This window comes from Drosophila pseudoobscura, chromosome X, assembly GCF_009870125.1.
Source record: "Drosophila pseudoobscura strain MV-25-SWS-2005 chromosome X, UCI_Dpse_MV25, whole genome shotgun sequence".
Lineage (NCBI taxonomy): Eukaryota > Metazoa > Arthropoda > Insecta > Diptera > Drosophilidae > Drosophila > Drosophila pseudoobscura.
In genome coordinates this window covers 13,218,895-13,244,065 of record NC_046683.1, presented here as the reverse complement: position 1 = coordinate 13,244,065, position 25,171 = coordinate 13,218,895, and the positions used below count along the sequence as shown (strand labels likewise).

General features: G+C 44.9%; 2 protein-coding genes across 3 annotated transcripts in view; one reads left to right on the top strand and one right to left on the bottom strand.

Annotated features, from left to right (window-relative positions):
* dpr8 (defective proboscis extension response 8) overlaps window positions 1–7,902 on the bottom strand; it is a 64,537-nt gene extending 56,635 nt beyond the window's left edge. For both annotated transcript variants that reach the window (XM_033382946.1, XM_033382947.1), the window contains exon 1: window positions 7,843–7,902. The gene's annotated coding sequence lies outside the window, so the exon portion shown is untranslated. The remainder of the gene's footprint in view (window positions 1–7,842) is intronic.
* A 588-nt stretch (window positions 7,903–8,490) lies between these two features.
* Window positions 8,491–9,217, top strand: LOC6901436 (procyclic form-specific polypeptide B-alpha-like). The gene is made up of 3 exons (XM_033383017.1): window positions 8,491–8,652; window positions 8,725–9,015; window positions 9,075–9,217. The coding sequence occupies exons 1-2, from the start codon at window positions 8,577–8,579 to the stop codon at window positions 8,997–8,999; spliced, it is 351 nt and encodes a 116-aa protein (XP_033238908.1). The 5' UTR covers window positions 8,491–8,576; the 3' UTR covers window positions 9,000–9,015; window positions 9,075–9,217.
* The last annotated feature ends 15,954 nt before the right edge of the window (window positions 9,218–25,171 follow it).

Here is a 25,171-nt window from a genome sequence, read left to right as displayed (position 1 = left end):
AAACAAAGAAGAAGAAGAAGCAACGCAGTGAAAGATTGATGAGGCATGCAACGGCATCCCAGAGATCCTAGCCAGAAGGCTGTGTGTGTATTTCGTTGCTGGATTCGGTGGACCGAAAATGCGGAATAGATCTTCCAAAGGCGATCTCCCTGCCACTCTCCTATTTGGGACCAACAAATTAATTAATCTGTTTTAAAATTGAAAATGTTTTGTGGCATATGAAATACGATATGAGGAGGCGAATGTCGAAAAAAAAGCTGCAAAGCCAGCTCTGGCGGAACAAAAAACCTGGGATGTGCCTTTTTTTCTTTGTCTCGAAATTCGATTATAATTTGAATGCAAAACCACGGGAGAAAGCTGGGGAAAGTGAGGAGCAAGGGAAGCTCAATTAACTGACATTAAGTGACTTGCCCGGGGATAGCTCTCTCCCTCTCCTCTCCCACTCCTCTCTCTCTCTCAATCACTCTGTGTCCTTTTTGCAAAGGGAAATTGAATACGTGGCACAGGACACACAGACACAGACAGGAGGCGGAGGCGGAGGCGAAGGAAAAGCCCGGGCAAAAGTGACAGCACAAGTGACATTTCAATGATTTCGCTGTCAGTCAGTCAGTCAGTCAGTCACTCTCTCTCTCTCTCTCTCTCTCTCTTGGGGAGGTGGGAGTGAGACAAATGGCTGTCACGCAATGGCGGCGGCTCAAAAACAACAACAACAACTAAACAGAGCACCAGAACAGAGGGTGGCTGGGAGGGTGGCTGGGAGGGAGGGTGGGAAAAACTGCTAACCACAGCAGAAAAACAGCAGAAAAACAAGGAGCATCAAACCATCAAACGGCTGTCGAAATGGCAAGCATTGTTTTTATCAGTTTTTCGCAAAAAAGCCAAGAGAGAGAGAGACACAAAATAAAAATAGACGCATTTGCTTGTCGTTTTTATGCCTCCAAAAACAAAAGCGTCAAAAGTTTTTCGGGGGTAGTACAAGGCGTGGGACGCGCACTGAGGGTGGGTGTGGGGGTGGGAGTGGGTGGGGGAGTGGGTGTGGCAGTGGACACATCCAAGAGGGTCCGGTCTGGAGGCATTCATAGCAATTAGTGTTAATTTCGGCAAAAGGTCTGCATAATATATTACATTTCTAATGAGAAGTTATGTCCGGGGGTGTGCGGGGGGTGGCCGAGGCCCCCATACGATGGTTTGCCATATGCTAATTAGTCATTGAGTGGCTTTAATCACTCCATAAGCCATCCCAGCCTCATGTGTGTGTGTGGGTGTGTGTGGGGAAAATGTATTAAAAACTAATTAGAAAACAAGTGGGAAAAAGTTGGCAAAAAGCACCGTAAAAGAGTTGGGTAAATGAAAGAGTGGAAAAGAGACGGCAATGGCACAGACAGATAGAAGAAAAGAGAGAGAGAGAGAGGGGGGGGGGGGGGTCTTATTACAGCCATCCAGGTATAAGGCAGATGAAAGTTTCAGTTCAATAATTACGGTGATGCCAGCAAAAGTTCAGCTGCAAGTTTTTTTAAGTTTATCCCTTGCATATTTCTCTCTCTCCCTCCCTCTCTCTCCCTCTTGTTTATTGATTTTTAATCACTGAAAGGAGGGAGAGGGAGAGTCGAAACACAAATAAAACCAGAACACAGCCTGGTCGGTCGGTACGGTACTCTGTTCCTTTGAGCAGCGCTGCGTCTCAGTTGATTCATTCCTTCATTATCCCTCCGCCCCCTCCCCCCTGCCCCTTGCACAATGAACAACCGCAGCCCCGCTGCCAAGCCTCTGCTGCGCTGCCGAGCCACTTTATCGCTGCCTAGCCTCTGCTGCGCTGTCGAGCCACTTTATCGCTGCCTAGCCACTGCCGAGCCACTGCAGCGCTGCCAAGCCTCTGCTGCGCTGTCGAGCCACTTTATCGCTGCCTAGCCACTGCCGAGCCACTGCAGCCGAGCCACTGCAGCGCTACCGAGCCACCTAATTTCTGCCTAGCCTCTGCAGCGCTGCTGAGCCACTGCAGCCGAGTCATTGCAGCGCCAAGCCTCTGCAGCACTGCCTAGCCTCTGCAGCCCTGCCAAGCCTCTGCAGCGCCGTCAAGCCATTGCAGCGTTGCCGAGCCACTGCTGAGTCACTTTATCGCTGCCGAGCCCCTGCAGCCGAGCCTCTGCAGCTCTGCCGAGCCACTTTATCGCTGCCGAGCCCCTGCAGCCGAACCACTGCAGCGCTGCCGTGAGAAAAAGAGAGTAGAGCCAGGCGAGAGATCAACAGCCGAACGCAGAAGCCAATGTATTTGCATTGCATTTGCGCTCTCTCTTTTCGTATGTTCGCCTCTTCGGCTTCGGGCAGAAAGGCAACAATACAAACGCCTCCCCGGCTTCGGGCAGAGAGACGGCAGACGTCTACCCTATAGAATTTGTCTAGCGGGTGAATAACTACGCATGAATATGCCCGCTGCGGAAGTACAAAAGCTGGGTATACACACTAGAAGATCTCTCTCGCCTCTGCGATCGGCAGAGCAGTGTCGTGGCCAATCGGAGTGAAGGAAACTCTCGGCTGATTATGGGATTCTGAGATTTCTCCCCCTCCTCCTGCAACCATCGGGTGGATGTCAGAGCCAGGCGTCGTTTACATTTGGCGAGAGAAGAGTAAATCCATCAACCAGCAACGAACCAGCTGTCGAGGATGAGTCCTGGAATGAGTAAAGAAGTAGATCCTTCCAGCATTTGATTGCTTATGAGAGATACATACAGCTTTCCCCCCGTTATTTCTTGCCAGTGTTTCCACTCACTCCGCACACACGCATACATACATACATAGAATCATCTCTTTAGTTACCGCCCTTTGATTTCTCCCACTCGCACTCTGTCTCTCTCTCTCTCTCTCTCTGTTTGGCCTCTTAAATACATCTCTGGCTATTAGTCATCAGGGGGCAAGGACTTCAGAGGACATGGCACTGGACAGGACACATTCACATGCGAAAGAAAGTCATCAGAAGATGAGTTTTTCTTTGGAGTTTCGTGCACTTTCATTTAATAGACGACACTCCATGGCACTGGCCACTTTCTCTTTCCCCAGTCCCCTTTCCGCAGTCCCCTTTCTCCTCTCCCGAGTCCTGGCAGCCATATTTTAACTTAATTAACTTGCAACTATTTAAGTGAACAGCACAAGTGGCTCGTTTTCTCTCATTGAACTCGTAGTAGAGTGCTGCTTTCTCTTTCTCTTTCTCTTGTGCCGAGAAATCTGTTTCCTTCGAGACGGCGGCACACTCAATGACTACAAATTGTGGTCATCAGGGGGGCAGGAGGGGGCAGGAGGGGGATGGGGGTGGCAGAGAGAAACGAGAATTAAAGGTGGAAATAGGAAATAGTAGATTTTCGTTTGTCACGTACATGAGAGGAGAGCGGAGAGAGGAGAGTGGAGAACGAAGGAGAGTACTCCATGAAAGCCAGAGGCACGTATGCCCCACTACCCCCTACCCACTACCCCCTACCCCCTACCCCACCCCACCAGTTTTCCCTCTCAAGTTTTCCTTTCCCTCGACTGTTCTTGTGGCGATTGCGACAGCGATTTGTATAAAATTACAATTTCATTTGAAGCTCCAGAAAGCCGCCCGTGAATTGAGGTCGATAGAAGGAAGGTCCCCACGCCCACGCCCACGCCCACGCCCACTCCCACTCCCACTCCCACTCCCACTCCCACTCCCACTCAGTGCTTCTCGGCTTACTCTCTCGCACTCTCTCTATGGAGAACTCTCGGTGTCCTTCAGCCTAGTTTCCCGCTTTTATAAGTAGTTTTTCTTTTGGGTAGTACGCGTCGTACAGCAGCACACCTCGGCCTGCCCTGTGCGCCTGCTTTCAATCGCTAATGAGCATCTGGTAGTCGTTTCGATCTGGCACAGCCACAGAGTTGCATCGTAGAACAAACGTATCAACGAGTGCTGCGGCTTTGAATTTGAGGCGGTGACTGCAGGGGGGTGGGTGGAGGGTTGGATGGCTGGCTGGGCGGGTCCAAAGTTCCAATCCGAAGCTCATTATGGGACTAGAAGTCGTCGCGACGCCGTCTGTCTGTCGCTGTCACCGCCGTGCGGAGTACAGTCTCGTCGCTGGTTCTATCGCCTCTCGTCGCTCCTCTCTCTCGTCGCTCCTCTCTCTCGTCGCTCCTCTCTCTCGTCGCTCGTCGCTCCTCTCTCTCGTCGCTCCTCTCTCTCGTCGCTCGTCGCTCGTCTCTCGTCTCTAGTCCCTCGTTTCATTGTCAATTGCAATTCTCTTAATTAGTTTCTGATGCTCCTTGTGCGTTTTCTTCTCTCTCTCCCTCTCTCTCTGTCTCTTCTTGCCTCCTTTTCTGCCCTCTGGCGCTCTGTTTTTGGCATTTCTGTTTGTTTCTGCGGACTTTCGGTCCGTCGCTGATGTAATTTTCTGCTTGTTACATTCCGTTTGCTCTTTCCACCCCCCGGCGACCCACCCCTTCGTTTTCTATTTGATTTTATTTTATTTTATTTGGGACTTTTTCTCTGGAAAATGCGCGGAGGGGGCGGGGGGCGAAGATGAAGTTTGTTTTTGGTTGCTAGGAATTTATTCAAATTGGAATTTAATTGAAATGTTTGTCATTTGAAAGCTTTCCCACACACACACACACACACACAGATACACCCACACACATTTGACTTTTTCCAATTCGCTGCGGTTCCCCCCCCCCCCCCTTCCACATGCCCCCCTCCCTTCTGCATCAGAGTTCTCTCTCCCTTTGTCCCTTTTTTTTTATGTTTATTTATTTTGTGGCTTACTTTTCCAACAATCGATGCGCTGTAATTCTGGAATTTCAAGAATTTTTCACAAGTATTCAATGGAAATTGGTTTTCCCAGGCCTTTTCCGGCCCCACTTAACAGATATCTGAATTTTTTGGTTTGAGAACCGAAAAGAAAGATCATCCTCAACAGCTTTTTCTGGTTTTCCTATGTTTTCCCTTTGATATCCCCCAGCAAATATCCTGCAAGGGGTGCCTGTATTTTTATTATGCAAACAGGAAGTGCGAAAACCGCCGGTTAACAAATGATTTCCCAAAACGGGGGTGGGGGGCTAAGAGGGCCAGAGAATAGAGAGGGAGAGAGAGAGTCTCTCTCTGAGTGAATCACAATATGCTGGAAAAAAGCGGGCAGGGGGCAGGAGCACGGGGAAGGGGCAGGGACTGGAGCACGGGGAAGGGGCAGGGACTGGAGCATGGGGCAGGGACTGAAGCATGGGGCAGGGACTGAAGCACGGGCCGGGGACTGCCGCACGGACCGGAGCGAGTATAAATATTATGCCAGGAATCACAACAGCGAAAACAACGCGAATTTTGGGCCAGGTGGCGGGAGGGGCGGTTTGTATTAGATGTTGCACAGTGCGAGCGAGACAGAGCGAGAGCGCACTCTCTGTAAACCAATTTGCCCAAAAAAAGGACTCCCTCTACACAACACAATGCCAAAGCGATGTAAACTTTCCACCGAAAAACCGAGCCCGAGCCCAAAAAAAAAACACACCGGAAAAATGTGCATTTGAAGTATGTTTTTGCCAACCAAAAGATAGGGTATCTTTGTATCTGGGATGATGGAAGTTGTGGTACCCTCGAAAAGGCGTGTCCCGCAGGGCGGGGGCGGGGACAGGGGGGGCGGGGGTGCACACGTCTAACGAAATGGAGCCGCCACACCCTCTTTGCGGCGCGTGCAACATAAACCAAAAATGCAGTCAATACAAATATAAATAAGTGCGGGGGGGGAGGGGTTGGGGGCGGAACAATCAAAAGCATTTTACTCTAGCTGCCACATGCAACACACCGCCCCCCACAGCACTCTTGTTGCATGTGCCTGCCTTTTGTATGGAAACGAATTTTCGGCGTGATTGCATCGCGAATACGAGTACGCGCGCGTATACGTAATGCATTTGTGAAATGCATCATGCCCCTTGCAATTTGCAACAAATGGTAGAAAATGGAGCTACGTGGCAGGGGCACGAGTGGCAGGAGGCGTTTCGCCTTGCTCTGAGTGCACAGCCATGGAAAAATACCTTGCGGGGCTTCGACCTTAATGAACCCCAGGGATTGGTCTCGCATGGCCACTCCATTCGCTTCTTAATGGAAATTTCTTGGTAGCCAAATTGGTTTTTGGGCCAACGGGGAGAGGGGGGGTGGCGGAGGGGGGAGGAGAGAGGTTGTAGCTGCTGTAAGACTTGTTGCAAGCTTCTCCTGGTCGTGGTCCTTCCACTTCCACTTCCACTCCTCCTACTCCTACTCTTTCTCCTCCTCCTACTCCTCCTCCTCCTCCTCCTCCCACACCTCCTCTTTCCCCTACTCCCCCTCCCCCACCCCAACCCCCTCCTTAAGCCTGATTTATGAGCTCTTCAAATGTAAAACGAAAGGCTTAACATAATAGCTGGTGGCCGGGGGTCTCTGCCCCCAAAGAAATTACCCAATTTCGAACTGTACTCGAGGATGCAACATTAAGCCGCAAACTTTACCAAGCGATACTCCATTCTACAAATTATTATTATGCATAAAGTACACTATTTCCCATGAAATTAGCGGGGAGACCCCCCAGAATCCAGCAAAAAACAAACGCAGTCGGTCCCAAAAAGTCAAAAACAATGCAAAAAAAACCAAACAATTCCCTAAAACCAAGCTATACGATATATATCTATATATATACTCACTCGAAAAGACCTTCAAAAAAATACTTTGTTAATATTTCCATTAATTTCCTGGAAAATGCAGCCCTTTGCAACACTGGAAAGAGCTTTCTCCAAAGGGAATACCTTTGATTGATATTTCCTTTTGAAAACCCTAAAAAGGCAACTCTGAAACACGTTTCTTTGGTACAGTTTTTGGGTGACGTTTAAGCCTTCAAATACCTGACTTTTGGTATACTTTTAGACTTACGTTTTGTCTGATTTTTTTTTGGTGTTGCAAACGAACTGAAGTTCATAAAAATGTTTGCTCATTTCATTCGTTTGGAAATGCCTAGGAAATGCCATCAAATCAGCGCGCACTGAGGCACGTTTCCATGGGCCATTAGCCAGAAGGCACAGAGGCAGCCAGAAACGTGGCCAAAACCGCACTCGAAAAGCACGTCTGTCTGTGGGGTCTGTCCGTCCGTCTGTCCGTCTGTCCGCTCGTCTGTCCGTCCGTCCGTCTACCCGTCCGTCTCTCTGTTTGTTTAAAGGAGGCATCGTTGGATTGCAATGATCATTTGACCATTTTTTCGGGGGTTATGTGTACTTTATGCCTTCTACACGTGTACAAACTGTACCTCCCTGGCAGGGGGGGAGGGTATATTCTGGTAATATCATTTTGCAATTGCACACGAAGGAGGTAGGTGGCTTTTTGGGATTGTATCTGTATCTGTATGCCACAAATTGCAAATTAAATTATTGCCCAAAGGATAAGAGAGAAAAAAGGGTCTTGCCATTCCATTCCAAAATAAATATTAGTACAATTTTCCAGGGCATTAAATTTCACTTAGCATACACCGATAGATAGACGACACCAGGAGTGGCATGCCCCACCGACAGCAGCGCCAAGTGCAGCTCGTTAAGCGTCGAAATCTTGACTGAATGGCGGATGAGAGAGAAGTATAGATACAAGAGGGAGAGAGAGGGCATACCCTCCAGCGATTCCCCTCCTTTACAGGGTATCTCCCCATTCGGCTTGGCTTCTCCTTGCCTCTATGGCGAATAAGTGGCTTAAGTGAAGCATCGCCCCTCGAGTGGCAGACAGTTTTCGTGGAAAAGAAGGCCTTGAATGCCGTGCCACCGTGCCACCGTGCCACTGCCTCGTGCCACTCGACTGGTGGCTCCTTGCGATGTTGTGTGTTAATTTGTGGCTGCACTTACCTTCGGTTTATTTGATTCCTGGATGGATGTCAAGTGTTTGCCTGCAAGAAAAAAAAACACACGCAAATCAGACACTTTTCCAATGGGGTTCCCCCCACGCACCTTGCGGCGTATCTAGGATATCCTTTTGACCCAAAAAGAAAAAAAGAGAAAAGGCAAGCCCGTAAACTAATTTTTTTTTCTTTTTTTTTTGGCGCTGTCGGAATGTCCCCAGGGATGAATTCATTTCCAAGACGTTCTGCTTTATCCTGGCAGGTGGTGGCTTTTGTTGCAGCTCTAAGATAACACAGACACTGCCCCAAGTGGGCGAGGGGGGGCTGGTTCTGGGGGACGCACACAGGAAACAAGACAACAATACACCAGGGGCGGGGGAAGGCGGGGGGCAGGAGGGTTAAGAAAAGCAAACAAAAGCCAGAATGGATAGGGCTGTTCATTTGGTGACGATGACAGTAAATTGCATTAAATGAACCAGAAGAACCGAACCGGCTCGGGGCCGGCCTCCAGGCGACACTGATTGGCAGAGAGAGAGAGGCCAGAAAGGGAGAGGGGAGAGAGAGCTGATGGGATCCCAGGAACTACCTAAAATATCCTTGAGAACAAATTCGAATCCATAAGGTTCCATAGTTTTGGAAAGAAAACCAGGCCGCTACATTCCAGTCAACAGTTTTGAGGCATAGATCTCTTTCATAGATCTAGAAATTACTTACAATTATACAAACATCCTCGTACAAATCATGGGCGATCCAATCAAACAGGAAGAAGGGCAGCCCAAGGGGAAGCCCGAAGTGCAGCCCGAAGTGAAGACCGAAGGGAATCCCGAGGTAAAGCCCGAGGGAAATCTCTTGGGGAAGCCCGAAGTGCAGCCCGAAGTGAAGACCGAAGGGAATCCCGAGGTAAAGCCCGAGGGGAATCCCAAGGTAAAGCCCGAGCGAAAGCTCTTGTGGAAGCACGAAGGGTATCTCAAGGTAAAGCCCGAGGGAAAGCTCTTGGGAAAGCCCACGGCGAAGCCCGATGTGAAGCCCGTGGGTAACCCCGTGGGTAACCCCGATCAGCCGCCAATGGGCAATAATATCCAACGTGCAGTGCTGCAGTTCGTCTTCGTCAGCGCCGCCATCCGTCTGCTGGCGCTGGCTGTCCAAAAGAAGCATCCTGCCTAACCCCAGGATCCAGCAGGTAAGCCCACCTTAGACCCCATCGCAACTGCCCAATCGATTGTCTTATGATCTCCCCAGGCCAACAAGGATACACACCGAAACACACTGAGACACCATGGAGGCCATCAACCCTCAAGAAGTAGAAATTGAACATTTGTGAACACAACAATCAAGACACAACAGACATCATTCCAATGAATAAATAAGAGTTCGCCAGTTAAGCTTTTTATACGTATTACTTCGGTAGCAACCAAAAGGTATCCCAAATGGATGATCTAAAACCGAAAAAAGGCCCTCGAAAGCGCTTCTTTTGACCTCATGGCGAGGAAATTTTCGGCTCAAACGTCGCTAGAGTCCGTTTTGGGCGAGGGTTTGGATGGATGCAGGTCTGTATGGCTGTGATCTCTGAGAAGTGGGCGCCTAATGAGGCCTGCTGTCTCTCTGGTGGCCCACACACAAGCCACACGATAAGCCACAATGTCTGTGAGGCTGCAATACTCCCTTTTGTGTGGCACAACCGAGGGAGCCAGGGAGCCAGGGAGCCGCAGGGAAGCTGTCGGGCTGAAGATTTCCACAAGGCATTAACCGCAACACTTTCCGTCTTGTCAGCAAAATCCGAGCTGGGGACAAACATCGTTTATGCTCTTCGACTTGTTATGGAGTCGTCTCCTTGTCATTGGGGCTGGGCGTGGCGGTGGGGGGTTGGCGGGGCGTGGGGGCTAATCAATTTTCAGTGGCGGGTAGAGGAGTGTCTTTTTGTCGTGTGCTTTTTGGGTTCGTCCTTGGATCCATCCAGGCATAGTTCTGACCAATTTTTGGTAAGCTAAGCTTGCGGTTTTTGCCTTGTATTTGATTTGGAAATTTGCAGGTAATGAAGCTGTTTAATGTCTTTCCCGCTACCCTCCCCCCAGTGGCAGACCCTTGTGGTCGGACCCGTTCGAAGGGAAGCAGGGCATCGGGTTATTGGTGTTTCATATCACGTATCATATGAGCCTGGAAGGAGGAAAGGCTAAGACTCCACTCTTGATTAAATTTTAAACACAATTTTCCACTTGAGCGGAGAGAAAAGCAATTATCTGGCAGAAGGGAGCAATCCGAAGAGATACAACAATTGTCATGGGATATGGGAGGGGGTTGTTGGTGGGGAAGGGTGGCGAGGGGGGCGGGGGGTTGTGGTGTATCCCACTGTCAATTGTTGCAACAGTCGTCGCGCACGCATTCGTGCAACTTTTGGCCTCGAATTCATTTGCAATTAAACGCATAAACATTTTAATTATGCCACAAAGTTGGTCTCCCCCCCCCCCCACACACACCCACCCCCCTCTCTCTCGCTCTCCCTGTCTCTGTCTCTCTCTTTGTTTTCCCCAAAAGTTTTGTGTGGCGCACATGCATAATGAAAAGTTTTTGTAGAGGGGAGAGGGGGTGGGGGTGGGGCGCCTCTCCCTCTCTCTGGCTATCAATTTGTTTCTTTGAGCTTTTGGGTGCGGGGGGGGGAGGGGGGGCAGGTAAGTCGGAGCTTAGGCAGCAGCTTAATGAATTTACATAACGCACACACACACACACACAGAGAGAGAGAGAGAGAGAGAGAGAGAAATCAAAAGCCAACAGGCAGGACCTCCGCTTAACCACAAAGGCTAAGCCCACCACCTCTTGGCCGGGGCTAATCAGCTTGGGAAAACTTTCCTTTGACCCCCGAAAAGAGCCACCCCACCGCCTCCCCCCCACCCCAACGACGAAATGAATTTTCAGCAGCCTTAAAAGTCAAGGAAAAGCGGGGAACAAATCCTTAGAAAAACACACACACACACACATAATAAATAAATATCAAATTCCTGCATTTCATGTGGAAAATAAAATGGAAAATAAAAGAAAAGCGCTGGAAAATGGAAAACTTTTGCCAAGGCATTCATCAATGACACAGGAAAAATGGTGGCAGCAGCAGCTTGCCTTCGCCTCCGGCTTCGCCTTCAATTGATACGACAATTCGAAGGCGAAATTGAATTGAAAATTAATGTGAAAATTAAAATGAAAAATGCCAGTGGGTGGGGGGAGTGGATTGACATATTTTCAATTAAGACACAGAAATCAATTTCCAAAAACAGAACAAAAAAGTAACATCTCGCCCTGCAACAAGTACATTATCTCCAATTTTCACTCGTTTCCTGTGGAGATTCACTCAAAGCACTTGAGCACAAAGCAGCAAAAAAGTGCTTGTCGAAGTTTACGGTTTATCATCGAGTGCGTGGGCATCAAAATTCAAGGCCAGGCGGTCGAATGCAAGCAAGAACACGACAGATCGAGAGAGCGAGAGCGAAAGCCAAAGCAGTGAGTCGCGGCGTTGTTTCCCTCTCTCTCTCGCATGGCTCGACGCAGCTTTGCTCTGCTTCCGCAATGCCTTTATGATCGCGCTCTCTCGAAATACAACAGCAGCGCGTCACACTCGGCCGCGACGACTGCGAACTCTGCCGTTCTTTCTTTGTTGTTACTATTTCTTGGGCGACTGAGCTCGGTCGGCGCAAAAAAGACAAAAACGAAGTTCTATTCTGCTGCGCTCGGTCGGCAGAACCGAATTAAGTTCGGCGCGCGCTAAAAAGAAAGAAACAAAAGATGACGACATTCGTCATCGCTCACGGCTGGTACTGCAGGGCATTTCGTTTTTGTATGCATGTATGTATGTACATATGTACATGTAGTATGTAAATTTTAATTTTATTTCTTTCGATTTTTATTTTATTTTATTCGGTTTGAGATAGGCGTGGCGACGGCCGACGCGGTTGATTTCTCCTCCCGAACTACTCTACTCCTTACAAGTAAGTTCCCAGCACTCCCGACGCTCACTGCTCGTTCTGCAACATTGTTGCGTACCCAAAACTCCGGTGTCGCTGGGCAACATCCCCTGTATAACGGCTGATCTTGTTTTTATATATTTTTTCGATCGATTGTGTTAACTCCTCCTTCACTTAAGTGGAAGACGTCCTCGGATTCCTTTAAGCCGTCAATTAGCACTTGGAGGTCACGTTGGCGTCTGTTTCTCGGAGCCAATCCAGATATTATCGGTCTTCTTACGAGTCCTGATTCCAGTTGGTCGATGTGTCGTAAGTTTCCATACTTAACCTTTATAAGTACGGCAAGCTCGGTACGTCTTCATGGTTTGTTATGTCGAGGAATGTGGATACTGTTGATCCTGGAGACTTCCTCGCGTAGTTCTGTTTATCGATTGTATCCACTATGTCGTTTATGATGATTATGCCATTATCGATGCGTGTTACAGGTTCGAGATGGCTGGGCCGAGTTGGACAGTGCGCGATGACACCGGAGTGTAGTTGCTGCGCACAAGTTGTGTAGGGAAGTTTTTTACAGAATGTTGTTGTAAGAGTGGTAGCGCAGTTTCCGATAGCTGTAACATGGTTACCACCGTCGGCAATTTTTCGTCTTCGGCGAAGTTAATTGTGATGCCGTTGTGCTCAACAGGGTGATTACAGATTAATCTTACAGAATATTTTTTTTTTTGTAAACTAGGTAAGGCTTAGGAAAGAATTCATTATTAAATAAAACTTTGATTTTAGCTTCCTCTATTAGATCAGTAATAGTTAAATTCGTAGAGTGTTCATTAATTATTCTTCTCAAATCGTGAGAGTCTAATACGGAAGGGTTAACAATTCCTATCTTTGCAAGTGTAACTGATAACATTAATGCTTTTTTCTTGAAAGTAATGTCTCATTTGCGATTGTAGGAATTGGTTTCTTAACTCTTCTGTATCCTCTATTATTGTTGTATATTGAATAGTGAAGAGGAATATGAACTCATTATGAACTGATGTCTATCTTAAATTGTCCTTGTGGACCACCCTTCCTTTTATTAGGACCGTTGTCCCCAAGTCTGCCTCGATTTTATTTTCGGTGTACAAAGGTGTCAGTTTGTTTCCTAATCGTTTGTTTGCTTTTACAAGGACTGTGTCACCTACTTGAAACTGTCTATCATGTCTTACTTCATTCAGTTTTTTCATTTGGAGTTGTTGTGCTTTATGAACTCTATTCCTGATTTCCACCTCAAGTTCAGGGGAGGACGAGTGAATTACATCGACCGGACGTTTCTTCGTTACGGAGTGAACTGTGTTATTGTATTCAATAGTTGCTTGAAGTATCGTTTCCACAGTATTTGTAAGCTTCCTTTGGGCTGTTAAACATCTCGCAATGTCATTAAGGGTGCTATGGAATCTTTCGACTTGTCCATTGGAAGTACTATGAAGTGGTGGAGCATTTATAATTTGAATGTTATATTGGTTACTTAATAATGATTTTATTGTCTCGGACTTTATGGAAGGTTCGTTATCGCAATAGATCGTCTTGGTGTTCCGGTAAAAATTGATAAGTTGTAAAATTGCTGATTGTATGTCAACTATTGTTCTTGAAGCGATGGGTTGGATAACTGCAAATTTTGAAAGCTTGTCTATGCATGTGAGGAAATATTTTTTATCGGTTGAATATACGTCGATATGTAGCATTTCGCCCACATACGAGGGTATGGGTGTTTCCCCAAGTATTTGTTTTTGTGGGTGTCGGTTGTACTTGGCCGTTTGACAAATTTTGCAATTTGCAACAACCTCGACTGCTAATTTGGTCATTTTCGGGAAAAAATAGTCTTGTAAAATTTGTTTTACATTCTCCTGTGCCGCCCTATGGGCTCTATTGTGTTCTGTAATAACTATTTCTTTTTGTTCGTTCTTGTCCAAAATGTCATTTACTATATGTTTTGTGTATCGGAATATTGTTGTTGGAAATGTTTCTATTAATTTATGTTGAATGAATGCTAATATGGGTAATTCGCAGTGGATTGCATTTACGACATCTTTTTTGACAGCGTCACTTATTTTTTTAATTAACGAGTCCCTACTTGAGAAATATATTGTATGTCGGATCTTTTCACCGAACAAAATGGTTGTGCGATTTGAAGCTACTTCATGTTCCTCTATTATAATTTGGTTTCGAAAACAGTTGATTGGTTTGTCTGTTGATTCTATAGTGTATGTAAGTGATATTTCGCTGTGTATTGTGGCCCTGTCTGACTGTGCATCATCTTCTAAGGTATGGATGTTGTGTCGTGATAGTGCGTCAGCGACGAAGTTTTCTTTTCCTGGCTTGTAGAAGATATTTGCATTGTACTCGTCTATGAGAGCTTTCCAACGTCTTATTTTTGCGTTTGGGTTGCGATCAGAAACTGCAAACGTAAGAGGCTGATGGTCTGTAAAAATATTTAAATTTTTTACTCCGTATAGATAGTTTCTGAGGTTTTTCAAAGCCCAAACTATAGCGAGCAGCTCTCTTTCGTTTGTTGCAAAGTTAAGTTCCCTATCATTTAGTGTCCTTGATATCATGGTAATTGGCTTCCCGTCTTGTGATAAGACGGCTCCCAGACCGAAGGACGAAGCATCTGTTGTTAGGTCAAATGCTTTCTTATAGTCAGGATAGAGTAACATTACGCTTTCGGATGCCAGAATCTCTTTTAGTTTATTGAATGCCGCGCACTGACTTTCGTCTAATTTGACTGGTATTTTCTTTGACTGTCCGGCGCTTACCTTGCCATTTTCGCCCTTAAGGATGTCACTTATGGGTTTAGCTATGGATGCAAAGTCTTTAATAAAACATCTATAGTAACTTGCAAGTCCAAGGAATGATCTGACGTTGAACAAAGTGGTTGGTTGTTCGTAGTTACGAATCGCTTCCACTTTATTGGGGCATGTTTTTATACCATTACTTGAGACGACAAATCCTAAGTATTCGACATTCTCCTTGAAAAAGTGCGATTTTTCGCGCGAAACTCTCATATTGGCATCGTACAGTTTGTCTAAGACCCATGCGATATGCTTGACATGGCTTTCCATGTTTTCGGAAAAAATGATTACATCATCGACATAAACATAGCAAGTTTTCCCAATTTGCTCTCTGAGCACGTCGTCAATGGCCCTCTGAAAAATACTAGGTGCATTTTTCAAGCCAAAGGGGAGTCTACAGAACTCATACTTCCCATTTGCTACGGAGAAAGCTGTTTTTTCTCTATCTTTTTCTGCAAGTAAAATCTGATGGAATCCAGATTTAAGATCTAGGGTTGTAAAGTATTTAGCTGTACCCAAGTTGGATAATATAGAAACTATATTGGGAATGGGATATTTGTCATCTGTTGTTTTTAAATTTAGTTTCCTGAAATCTATGACCAAACGTTTTTTTTTATTTCCCTGTTCATCGGTAGCTTTTTTGTCTACAACCCAAACGGGGTTGTTGTATGGTGACCGAGACGGTCGTATTATACCACCTTTCAACAAGTCTTGAGTTTCTGCATTTACGAATTCTGAAACGCCCATTGGATATGGGTACAATTTTGAATATATGGGATCTTCATTTTCTGTTCGGATAGTGCCAATGATATTTGTATTATATGGGAGTGCTTCATTTGGGTCTGCGAAAACCCCTGTTCGGTTTCCTAACATCAGCTGAAACTTTTGGGATATAGTCTCAGGGACCTGTATTTCCTCGACATTTGTGAAATTTATGTTTGCACATTTTAAAAATTGGATTGTTTCGGAACCGAAGTTTGTTATTAATTTTTTATTCTTTAAGTCCAGTAGAACGTCACTCTGTTTTAATAGGTCAAGTCCAATTATACCGTCAAATGTCGTGAGGTTTGGTAGTAAAAAAAATGTTGAGTTGGTATTGAAAAGGTGCATTATACATTTTTTGTCTATGCCACTATAGCCATGGATTGACTTCACTCGGAAGGGTTTATTTACTAGGGTAATATGTTTTAGTTCTTTTAATGGTTTTATGTAGTTTTTGGAAGCTCCTGTATCTATGAGTAATTTGATTGTTCTCCCTGCTACTGTCCTTTCTATGAACGGAAGCAAGGAGTTATGTCTAAAAAATTAATCTGGTCATAATCTGAAAGGTCGTTTTCTATGCCATCAACTTCGGCGTTTGCTATAGTTTGGTAATCCTGTTCTTCCTGATCGAGTAGGGTATCTTCTGCTTCTACGTGGTTAATTCTTTGTTGTTTCGGTCCCGTAAAACGTGCGCTACTATTGTTCGGTCGCTTGTTTGTTTGTCCCTGGTTGTTGTAGTCCGATTGGTTGTTTTGTTGCTGACTTTGCCACTGGTTTTGTCTCTGAGGCGCGCTATTTTGTTGATACTGAGTAGTCTGCCTAAAACGTGAGGATGTGTCCACGTCCATTGGTTGGACCTGTTCTGATTTTGGTAAAAATTCTTGTTTCCTATACTGTGGGAGTTTCCCTAGTTGTCTTTGCCTTGTGTCCGTCATTAAATTCTCTCTGCCATGCTGTCTTTGTTCAGTTCTCTGAGCTTTTTCTTCTATGCTACGGGCGTAGTTTGAAGCGAACATATATCGATCATGATTAGCCTCAACTTCTTGAGCCAGTGCCAAAGCAGAGGGTAGATCTTTTGGTCTTGCCGAGAATAGAACATCACTTAAAGTCTTCTTGGTTCCTGAGATGAACACTCGTAGAGCGTCCGCTCTGTATTTCTCATTCAATGAAGAAGCTACAGTGGTTTCGTTAGTCATAATTGTTTTGTTTATAAGGAGGGTCAGTTTCTTTTCTACTTCGTCATAGTACTGTAATAATGTCAAATTTCCCTGCCGGAGCGTTGACATCTCTTGTTCAATTAAGTATATTGGTCGTTTGTCTGCGTACGTAAAGTCTAGTCGATCTATAATGGCTTTAAAATTAAGGGGAGTGTCGAAAGAAGAGAGTACCATATCAGCTGAGTTCTTAACTTTGTTTCTCAGTATTCCTAAAGCTTGATAATGTTTTGAGCTACCGTCAAATTTCTCATAAACTTTGTATGCGGTATGCGCAGCCTTCCTCCATGAGACATAGGTTTCATTCTTTCCCTCAAAGTCGGGCAGGGATTTCATAATATCAAGAGTCTCATTACAGACAACGTCTGTTCTTATCTCTGCATCCTTGTACGCCACCACTTGAGGAGCGTTAATTTGTACACTATTTAAGCTCTCCTGAATACCCTGTAGTTTTGAAGTGAAGCTCTGTTCCTGTACGGCTAGTGCGCTTGAAACCGCGGCCTCTATCATGAGTCTGAGCTGCTCGTTTGATATATTCATTTCTAAATTTATGTTCTCTATTACGTCTTCCTGATAATTTGTTCCTTTTAGTTTCTGAAATTCTTTTACCAAATCTTGTACTTCCTTATCACTCATAACCTAAACAAAAAATGCACCTGTTTTTATTTATTTCACTATCAATCAACTTGCAAGACTAAATTGTGTTTTATGTGGGGTTTTGAGTTTTTTTTTTTTAATGAACACTCTACTCACATGTTCTTTGTCATAAACTATGTTAGTATAGCTGCTTCTTGATGTCTTCTTGTTGGTAGGTGTATGGTGGTGTATGGTGTACGGTTTATGGTGTATGGTGAACAATTTATGGTGTATGGTAGTATGGTGTCTTCCTTGTCTTCCAGATGCTGCTGGATTTATACTATGTTAGTATAGCTGCTTCTTGATGTCTTCTTGTTGGTAGGTGTATGGTGGTGTATGGTGTACGGTTTATGGTGTATGGTGTACAATTTATGGTGTATGGTAGTATGGTGTCTTCTTTGTCTTCCAGATGCTGCTGGATCTGTTTTTTTTTTTTTTTTATGTTCAATTGCGTGTATTGGTTTTTTATTTTTGCCGCTGGTTCAGGTTTTGCCGTGGGTTCGAATTAGTTGGGCGCCAATTTTAATTTTATTTCTTTCGATTTTTATTTTATTTTATTCGGTTTGAGATAGGCGTGGCGACGGCCGACGCGGTTGATTTCTCCTCCCGAACTACTCTACTCCTTACAAGTAAGTTCCCAGCACTCCCGACGCTCACTGCTCGTTCTGCAACATTGTTGCGTACCCAAAACTCCGGTGTCGCTGGGCAACATCCCCTGTATAACGGCTGATCTTGTTTTTATATATTTTTTCGATCGATTGTGTTAACTTGTATATATGTGGTTCAGTGTATAGTCTATGGACTATGGGCTAAATATTAGCCAGGCAATGGTACATATGTACATATGTACATATGTATGTATGTATGTATTTGGGACTACGGAAACAAAGCACTGGCTTTGGGGTTTACGTATTTCAATGAGAGCCTCTGCCCCTCAGGAACCCCTACATCGATTCTGCTTCACTTTTTCGGCTACTTCGAGTTTCTCTGCACTTTGGACTCTGTCCCAAATCCCACATTGATCTAAACATAAATGTTTTTATACTCAAAAGACATTGCAATATGAAGGAAATATATTTAATATAGGTAAAAAAATATGAAATAGTATTTAAAGTCAATGTTTCCACTTTTTCAACTCTCGGCACAAATATAGAAAAACCCCTCTATTCATTTTCATTCATCCAAAATTCTCCATCACATTTGTACAGTTGTTAGAAGGAGGCCGTTACATTCCAGTCAACATTTTTGAGGCATAGATCTCTTTCAGAGCTAGAAATTGCTCACAGAACATATTCAAACATCCTCGTAAAAGTCATGGGCGATCCCATCAAACAGGACGAAGGACAGCCCAAGGGGAAGCCCAAGGTAAAGCCCGTGGGCAACCCCGAGCAGTCGGCTATGGACAATAATATCCGTGCGGTGCTCCTGTTCGCCTTCTTCAGCGCCGCCGTCCGTCTGCTGGCGATGGCTGTCCAGCGGAGGCATCCTGCCTAACCCCAGGATCCAGCAGGTAAGCCCACCTTAGACCCGATCGCAACTGCCCAATCGATTGTCCTATGATCTCCCCAGGCCAACAAGGATACACACCGAAACACACTGAGACACCATGGAGGCCATCAAACCTCAAGAAGTAGAAATTGAACATTTGTGAACACAACAATCAAGACACAATAGACATAATTGCAATGAATAAATAAGAGTTCGCCAGTTAAGCTTTTTATACGTATTACTTCGGTAGCAACCAAAAGGTATCCCAAATGGATGATCTAAGACCGAAAGAAGGCCCTCGAAAGCGCCTAACTTACCCTCTTGGAGAGTGAGCGCGAGAAAAAACCGAAATTTTCGGCTCAAACGGCGCTAGAGTCCGTTTTGGGCGAGGGTTTGGCGAAGGATGCAGGTCTGTATGGATCTGATCTCTGAGAAGTGGGCGCCTAATGAGGCCTGCTGTCATCAACCCTCAAGAAGTAGAAATTGAACATTTGTGGACACAAAAAGCAACAACAGACATCATTCCCATAAATACCAGAGTGGAAAATAAATAAGAGTTCGCCAGTTATACTTTGAAGCGTATCATTTCGTGGGAACTCCCTTGCATTCTTTCGATATTTGCTTTATTTTGTACAGACATATAGCAATAGATCGCCAGCCCCCCCGCCCCCCAAGTAAGTCAGCCTGCAATTATTTATGAAGCAATCAGAGGCATACCGCACAGAAAACCCCCGAATTTCGGGCTGGTCCCCTGGTGATATATGAAGAAGTGAAGCGAAATGCCCCTTTGGGTACAACCCCTGGCCAATTATTAGCTGGGGGGGAGGCGAAAGCCACCCCCAGACAGACAATTGGCTACCCCCCGAACCCCGTTTCGGACCTTGGCAATAAAATTAAAAGTCGCAACCGCTGAATGGCGCACAAAATACCAAAATACCAAAAAAAAGGCCAACAGAAATCTTCGAGAAGGGGGCGCAAAGTTTTTTTCTTGCATTGCTATTTATGGCCATGTGTGTGTGTGTGTGTGTGTGTGTGTGTGTGGCATGCCCCGGAAAAAGTTGAATTTATTGCAGAAAAACCCCTTCGTTTGCAAGGGGGAGGGGGGAGGGAGCCCAGGATTTTTGTCTGGAGCTTTGTTTTCGAATCGTTTTTCTTTAGTTTCGATACCCCGTTTTTTCCGATGGGGTATACGGGCATCTACAATCCCTTTTTATTGGGAAATGTGCGAAAATTCTAAAGGTTTCTTTGAGGTTTTTGCTGATTTCTAGAGGGCTTTGCTATGGCTCAAGTCTGGCTAGATCTTTGGACCATTAATGGGCTTTTTACACGGCAATTCAGGAGTGCCAGGAAGCTCTTCGTTTGCTTAGTAATAAGGTGACGTCGTCCGCTGTGGGTAGGACCATGCACTCTCTCCCGGCGCTCAGAGAGACAAGCGCTAGAAAGAGATGCATACAACAAACGGATGGTCCTCGAAAGAGAGCAGATTTGGGGACGACGTCACTTGATAATCAGCTTGCAAAGAACTGCGACAGTCGTGTGGCGATGGAGAGAGTCGGGTGGAGCACTCAGAGAGCGCTCTTGCTCTCCCTCCCACTCTCTCGATTAGGCAGAAGAACTTTCCGCACTGCTTGCAAGCAGCAGCGGTGCCCATAAATGGTCCTTCCGTCGCTGTCTCCACTCAAATCAATAATTGGTATGTTCTCGAAGGTTATGTGTGGTCTGAGAGCCAACTATTGCCCATTACAGGGTATCCAGTGTCCAGTAGCTTCTTCTCTCCTTCTCGAGCTATTCCTTTTTCGTATTTTTCTTCGTGTTTTCGTTTTCTCCACACATCTGGCACTGCATTTATTTCACTTGATTTTCCAAAACAAAATTTATAAGTTGCGCGTCGCGTCGTTTATTTTGTTTTAATAGCAAAGCAATTTCCAAAAAAATATAAAGACATTACGTTCCACACAAAGGAACGTGAGACCGTGCTTGCCTCTCGCTGCATGTGTGTGTGTGTGTGTGTGTACCTGGCAGTGCTGCCAAGGACTGAAAGAATGCTGCAGTCGGATTTCCAGGAGCGAGAGACAGAAGCGGAAGAGAACGTAAGAAAGTTTTCTAAAAGGAACTTCTTCTTTCTTTTTTTTTGGCAGTGAAAGACAACGACGGAGAGTAATTCCTTTAAGAAAATATTGATATAGGAAGTTGTCCCTAAAAATGGTATTACAATAATTGAAAGGAGCACTCAAAGGAACTGCAAGAAAACGAAGTTTATCGCATGACCCCGTGACCTGCTTTGGACAGCTCAGAGAGAGAGAGAGAGAAGCGCTTAGAAAGGTTTAAATAAGAAAGGCTCCCCGCCCCTGTGCCCCGCCCCTGTGCCCCGCCCCTGTGCCCCTGCAGTGTGTTGCCTGTTCTGTTGGCCATTTCGATAACAATCACAAATGGGCTTGTTACAATAATTACAAGACGGTGCGATGCGGTGCTCTGTGGTGTGGCCTTGAGGTCCTTCCTGGAGTGGTGGAGCTTATCAGTTACCGGGGAGGGTGGGGGTGAAAGTCAATTTAGGAACAACACATGTCCCCGTTCACACGAGTCGATATTAATAAACACTTAAGCCTCCTCCGCCTAGGACCCCACCGGACCCCATGTCCTTTGAATCATGTTCGCCACACATTCCCATTCCTGCCGCCCACAAGGACTCCATTGCCAAGTGGATCAATGTGTGGAGAGGGTGGGGCTGAAAATGAATGACATCGTTTGCGGATGACAGGCGACGACCACAGGACACACGACATGAGGGACAGGGCACTGGAGGGGCGCATGGGGCATGGGGCATGGGGCATGGGGCAAATCCTTGTAGCCAGATATTAAATTCTCCATCTGCCACCCAAAAAATAATGCGTATTTCATTAGAGGCGACAAACAGCCAGCACAAAGGCGAATGCCGTCTCCGTGTCCTTCTCGTTCGCTATGAAGGTGTGGGTCCTCCTGGCGGAAGGACTATTTTTCACTCAGCCTAATGAGGCCGCCTGTTCTTAGGGGCCATCCATTCATCTTCATCCATCTTCCATTCCATTCCATTCCATTCAAAGGAGCAAAAACGTCAGCCAAATGGAGTTTCATATTTTCATGAATTATTGCTGATAAATATCAATGACAATACAATCATCAAACATTTGCACAGCCCATAGTTTCTTTTTTCGCCCTCAAGAGTTCATCAAAAACAGCAGCAGTTACATTCGGAAATTACAGGAAAAACCAGAGGGCCACGCGGTACGAAAAAAATACCACAAAAAAAATAAATACTGGGTAGATCTATAATTCACCAAAAACGTGGGCATAATCGGACAGAAGGCTGGAAATATATAAGCCAAAATATGACCTGGTTTTTGGATAATGGGCTACAAAATTGGGTAGGACTATCTGTATAATATTTATGGTGATAATATATGGAGTACTAGGCCTTATTTTTCCACTCGACGTAAGTAACTTTCGTTACGTTACCAAATTCCGTGCTAAAAAAAAGTTTAAAAATATACCATTAAGATACCATTAACCCTTATAGAGCACACTTTTGTTTTGGATTTTTTTCAAATAGTTCAAAATGGTAGAAAGACGTAGGGGAACACATTTGATCAAGAATAAACCTTTTTATGGGGGAATAAAATAAAGGAAAACACGACAAAAAAATACCAAAAATACCAAAAAATACCGAAAATGTCAATTTTTGCTTATTTTCATAGGTTTTCAGTTCAAAGTTAAATTTCAATGAATAAAAGTATATGGAAATGGGTTTTTATTGACCTTTAAGGGCGGTATACCCATAATACTCGTATGAACCAAGAAAATCTAGATTTAATAGCAATTTACAAGTGAAAATCATTGGTATTGAATGGAAATTCACAAAAAATACCAATGATGTGATTTATTGACTCAAAGAAAGATATTTTAACCCAAAAGTTGACATAAACTCTGGTTATGCGATACTTTTTCATTGTTGTCTGTCATTTGCCCTGTTTATCGTGAATTCCCCGATGCATTTGGTTCTAGTTTCATGTGAAAAATGCGTACAAATACATATTTGATATTTAAATGGTATTTTTGTGTTTAAGGGTAGGAAATCGCATCTCTCATGCTCTTTACAAATTGGTGGCGTCCTGGGGGGCCTGGGGGGGGTTAAGGCCACCATATCTCTATTGTTTCTCCAACATAAATGGGTTTTTGGTTGGGGAGCGGTGGGATATGTGTGTGTTTGTGTCAAAAATTAATTATACGCATCCACAGACAAAGGAAGTAGCAGAACGAGGAGCACGAGCAGGACCAGGACCAAGAGGAGGAGGAGGAGGAGGAGTGTTCCCACCTCATAATAATCAGTGGTGGCATGTGCTAATACGATAATGGGCGACCAGTTGTGCAGATTGCTCCGCTCCGAGGGCAGGGCGCCCTTTCACCGCTTCAGTGCCTCTCTGCGCGCAATGCTTTTGCCACACGCGTGGCAGATTCCTTTCGTGCTGCTGCTGCTGCAGGCAGATTCCTGCCACACAAACTCTCTCCCTCTTGTAGGACTTTTTCCGCCTTGTTTCTCTCCCTTTTTTTCCCCACCGTTATCTGTTTTATTACCTTTTCGCTATTTATTTATTACCACTAAGAGAGAGAGAGGGAGAGAGCGAGAGAGAGAGAGAGAGAAGCGGCACACACATAGCCATACATCGCTCTACATGCCACATCCGGCATGCCTCGCCGCCCCCCCTCCTCCAGCAGTAGCAGCCCCATAAACAAATATATTAAATTTTAATGCTTAATTTATGTGCAGATTAATTTTCGTACATTTTTCGAGGCTCAGATTAGTTTCGTGCCCCACAAACGGGGGGGGTGGGGGGCAATACTTTCCCTTAAATGTGGGTTTAATTAATTTTTCATGAATTTCTGAGCAAGAAAAAAATTAACTGCTCAGAGCAGAATATCGAATAAATCAATTTTCGACAACAGAAAAAAAAAACCCGAAGGCCTGCCCAAGGGTTAAGGCGACAGCGCGGCCAACTGCGACGTCGGCAGCAACGACCGCGCGACGTCGGCAGAGCAACGCTCGCACGAGAGAGAACGAGGCCGGGCCGGGCAGCGATCCAGCGCGTACATGGGATCGCGTGACCGGCCAAGAACCGTTAATCGATGAGAGCCCAGACCAGAGCCAACGAAACGGGACAGTCGGCAGTCGGTTAGAGTTTCCAGAGAGCAGCAGTCCAGAGAGGCGTCTTCAGCCCATGGACTAGGAGAGGAGGAGAGAATGTCCTATGTGAAATATATATGTACATATGTATGTATATAAGAAGAGCATCTGACTGAGGGAACTGGACATTTTTATTTTATTACGTTATACATTTTATCGAAAGGGAAATACAAATCAACTAATCAAATCCATAGAAGAGCCCAAAATTTTGCTGCTAAAATAATAATAAAAAAAAATTGAATACGAAAGACGCATCGCCAGACATTGACCGAACCGAAGGCGCCCGAAGGTCTCGTGTGGTCTCTCTCTTTTCTGTCTGCTGTCTGTCGATGCTGTCCCTGTCCCTCGGTGCTTCTCTTCGGCGGGCTTCTCTGCTCTTCGCTCGGCTTCTCTGCTCTTCTGCATTGAAGCTCTTCTGCTCTTGTTTCCTTCTTGTTGTCCTTGTGTCTTCGTTTTTGTTGTCCTTTGGTGTTCATTCTTGTTGTCCTTGTGTCTTCGTTTTTGTATTCCTTGTGTCTTCATGGTTGTGCTCTGCTTCTTGCTTTGTTTTTTGCTTTGCTTCTTGTTTCTTTCTTTGCTTCTTGCGTTGTTTTTTTATTTTGCTCTGCCTCTTGTTTCGTGCTTTGTTTTTAGCTTTGCTTCTTGCTTTTTTTTTGGTTTCTTTTTGCTTTGCTTCTTGATTTTTTTTTGGTGTTTTTTTTGTTTAGCTCTTTTTTTTTGCTTTTTACCTTTTTATTTTTTTTTCTTTTTTCCTTGCTTCTTGCTTTTTTTGTTGATTTTTTTTGTTTAGCTCTTTTTTTTTTTGCTTTTTGCTTTTTTTTCTTTTTTCCTTGCTTTTTGCTTTTTTTTGTTGGTTTTTTTTGTTTATCTCTTTTTTTTTTTTGCTTTTTTCCTTTTTTTCTTTCTTTTTTCCTTGTTTCTTGTTTTTTTTTTTTATCTCTTTTTTTTGCTTTTTCCTTTTTTTTCTTTTTTCCTCGCTTCTTGCTTTTTTTTGTTTAGCTCTTTTTTTTTTTTGCTTTTTTCCTTTTTTTAAATTTTTTTTCCTTTTTTCCTTGCTTCTTGCTTTGTTTTTTGCCTTGTTTCTTGCGTTCTTTTTTTTGTTGCTTTTTTTGTTGCTTTGCTTCGTATGTTTTGTGCCAAATATCATTTACATTTAAATTTCAACCGATCTTCCTTTCCTTTTTAAACCGAATTTAGCTTTCTCCTGTTCCATTTCCATTTCCGTTTCCGCTTCTCGTTCTCTTTTCTT

Bases quoted from the DNA above. Each gene is read 5' to 3' on its own strand.
- LOC6901436 (XM_033383017.1), top strand. From the start codon at position 8,577: ATGGGCGATCCAATCAAACAGGAAGAAGGGCAGCCCAAGGGGAAGCCC. The intron at 8,653-8,724 runs GGAATCCCGAGG...TGAAGACCGAAG, and splicing joins GCCCGAAGTGAAGACCGAAG to GGAATCCCGAGGTAAAGCCC.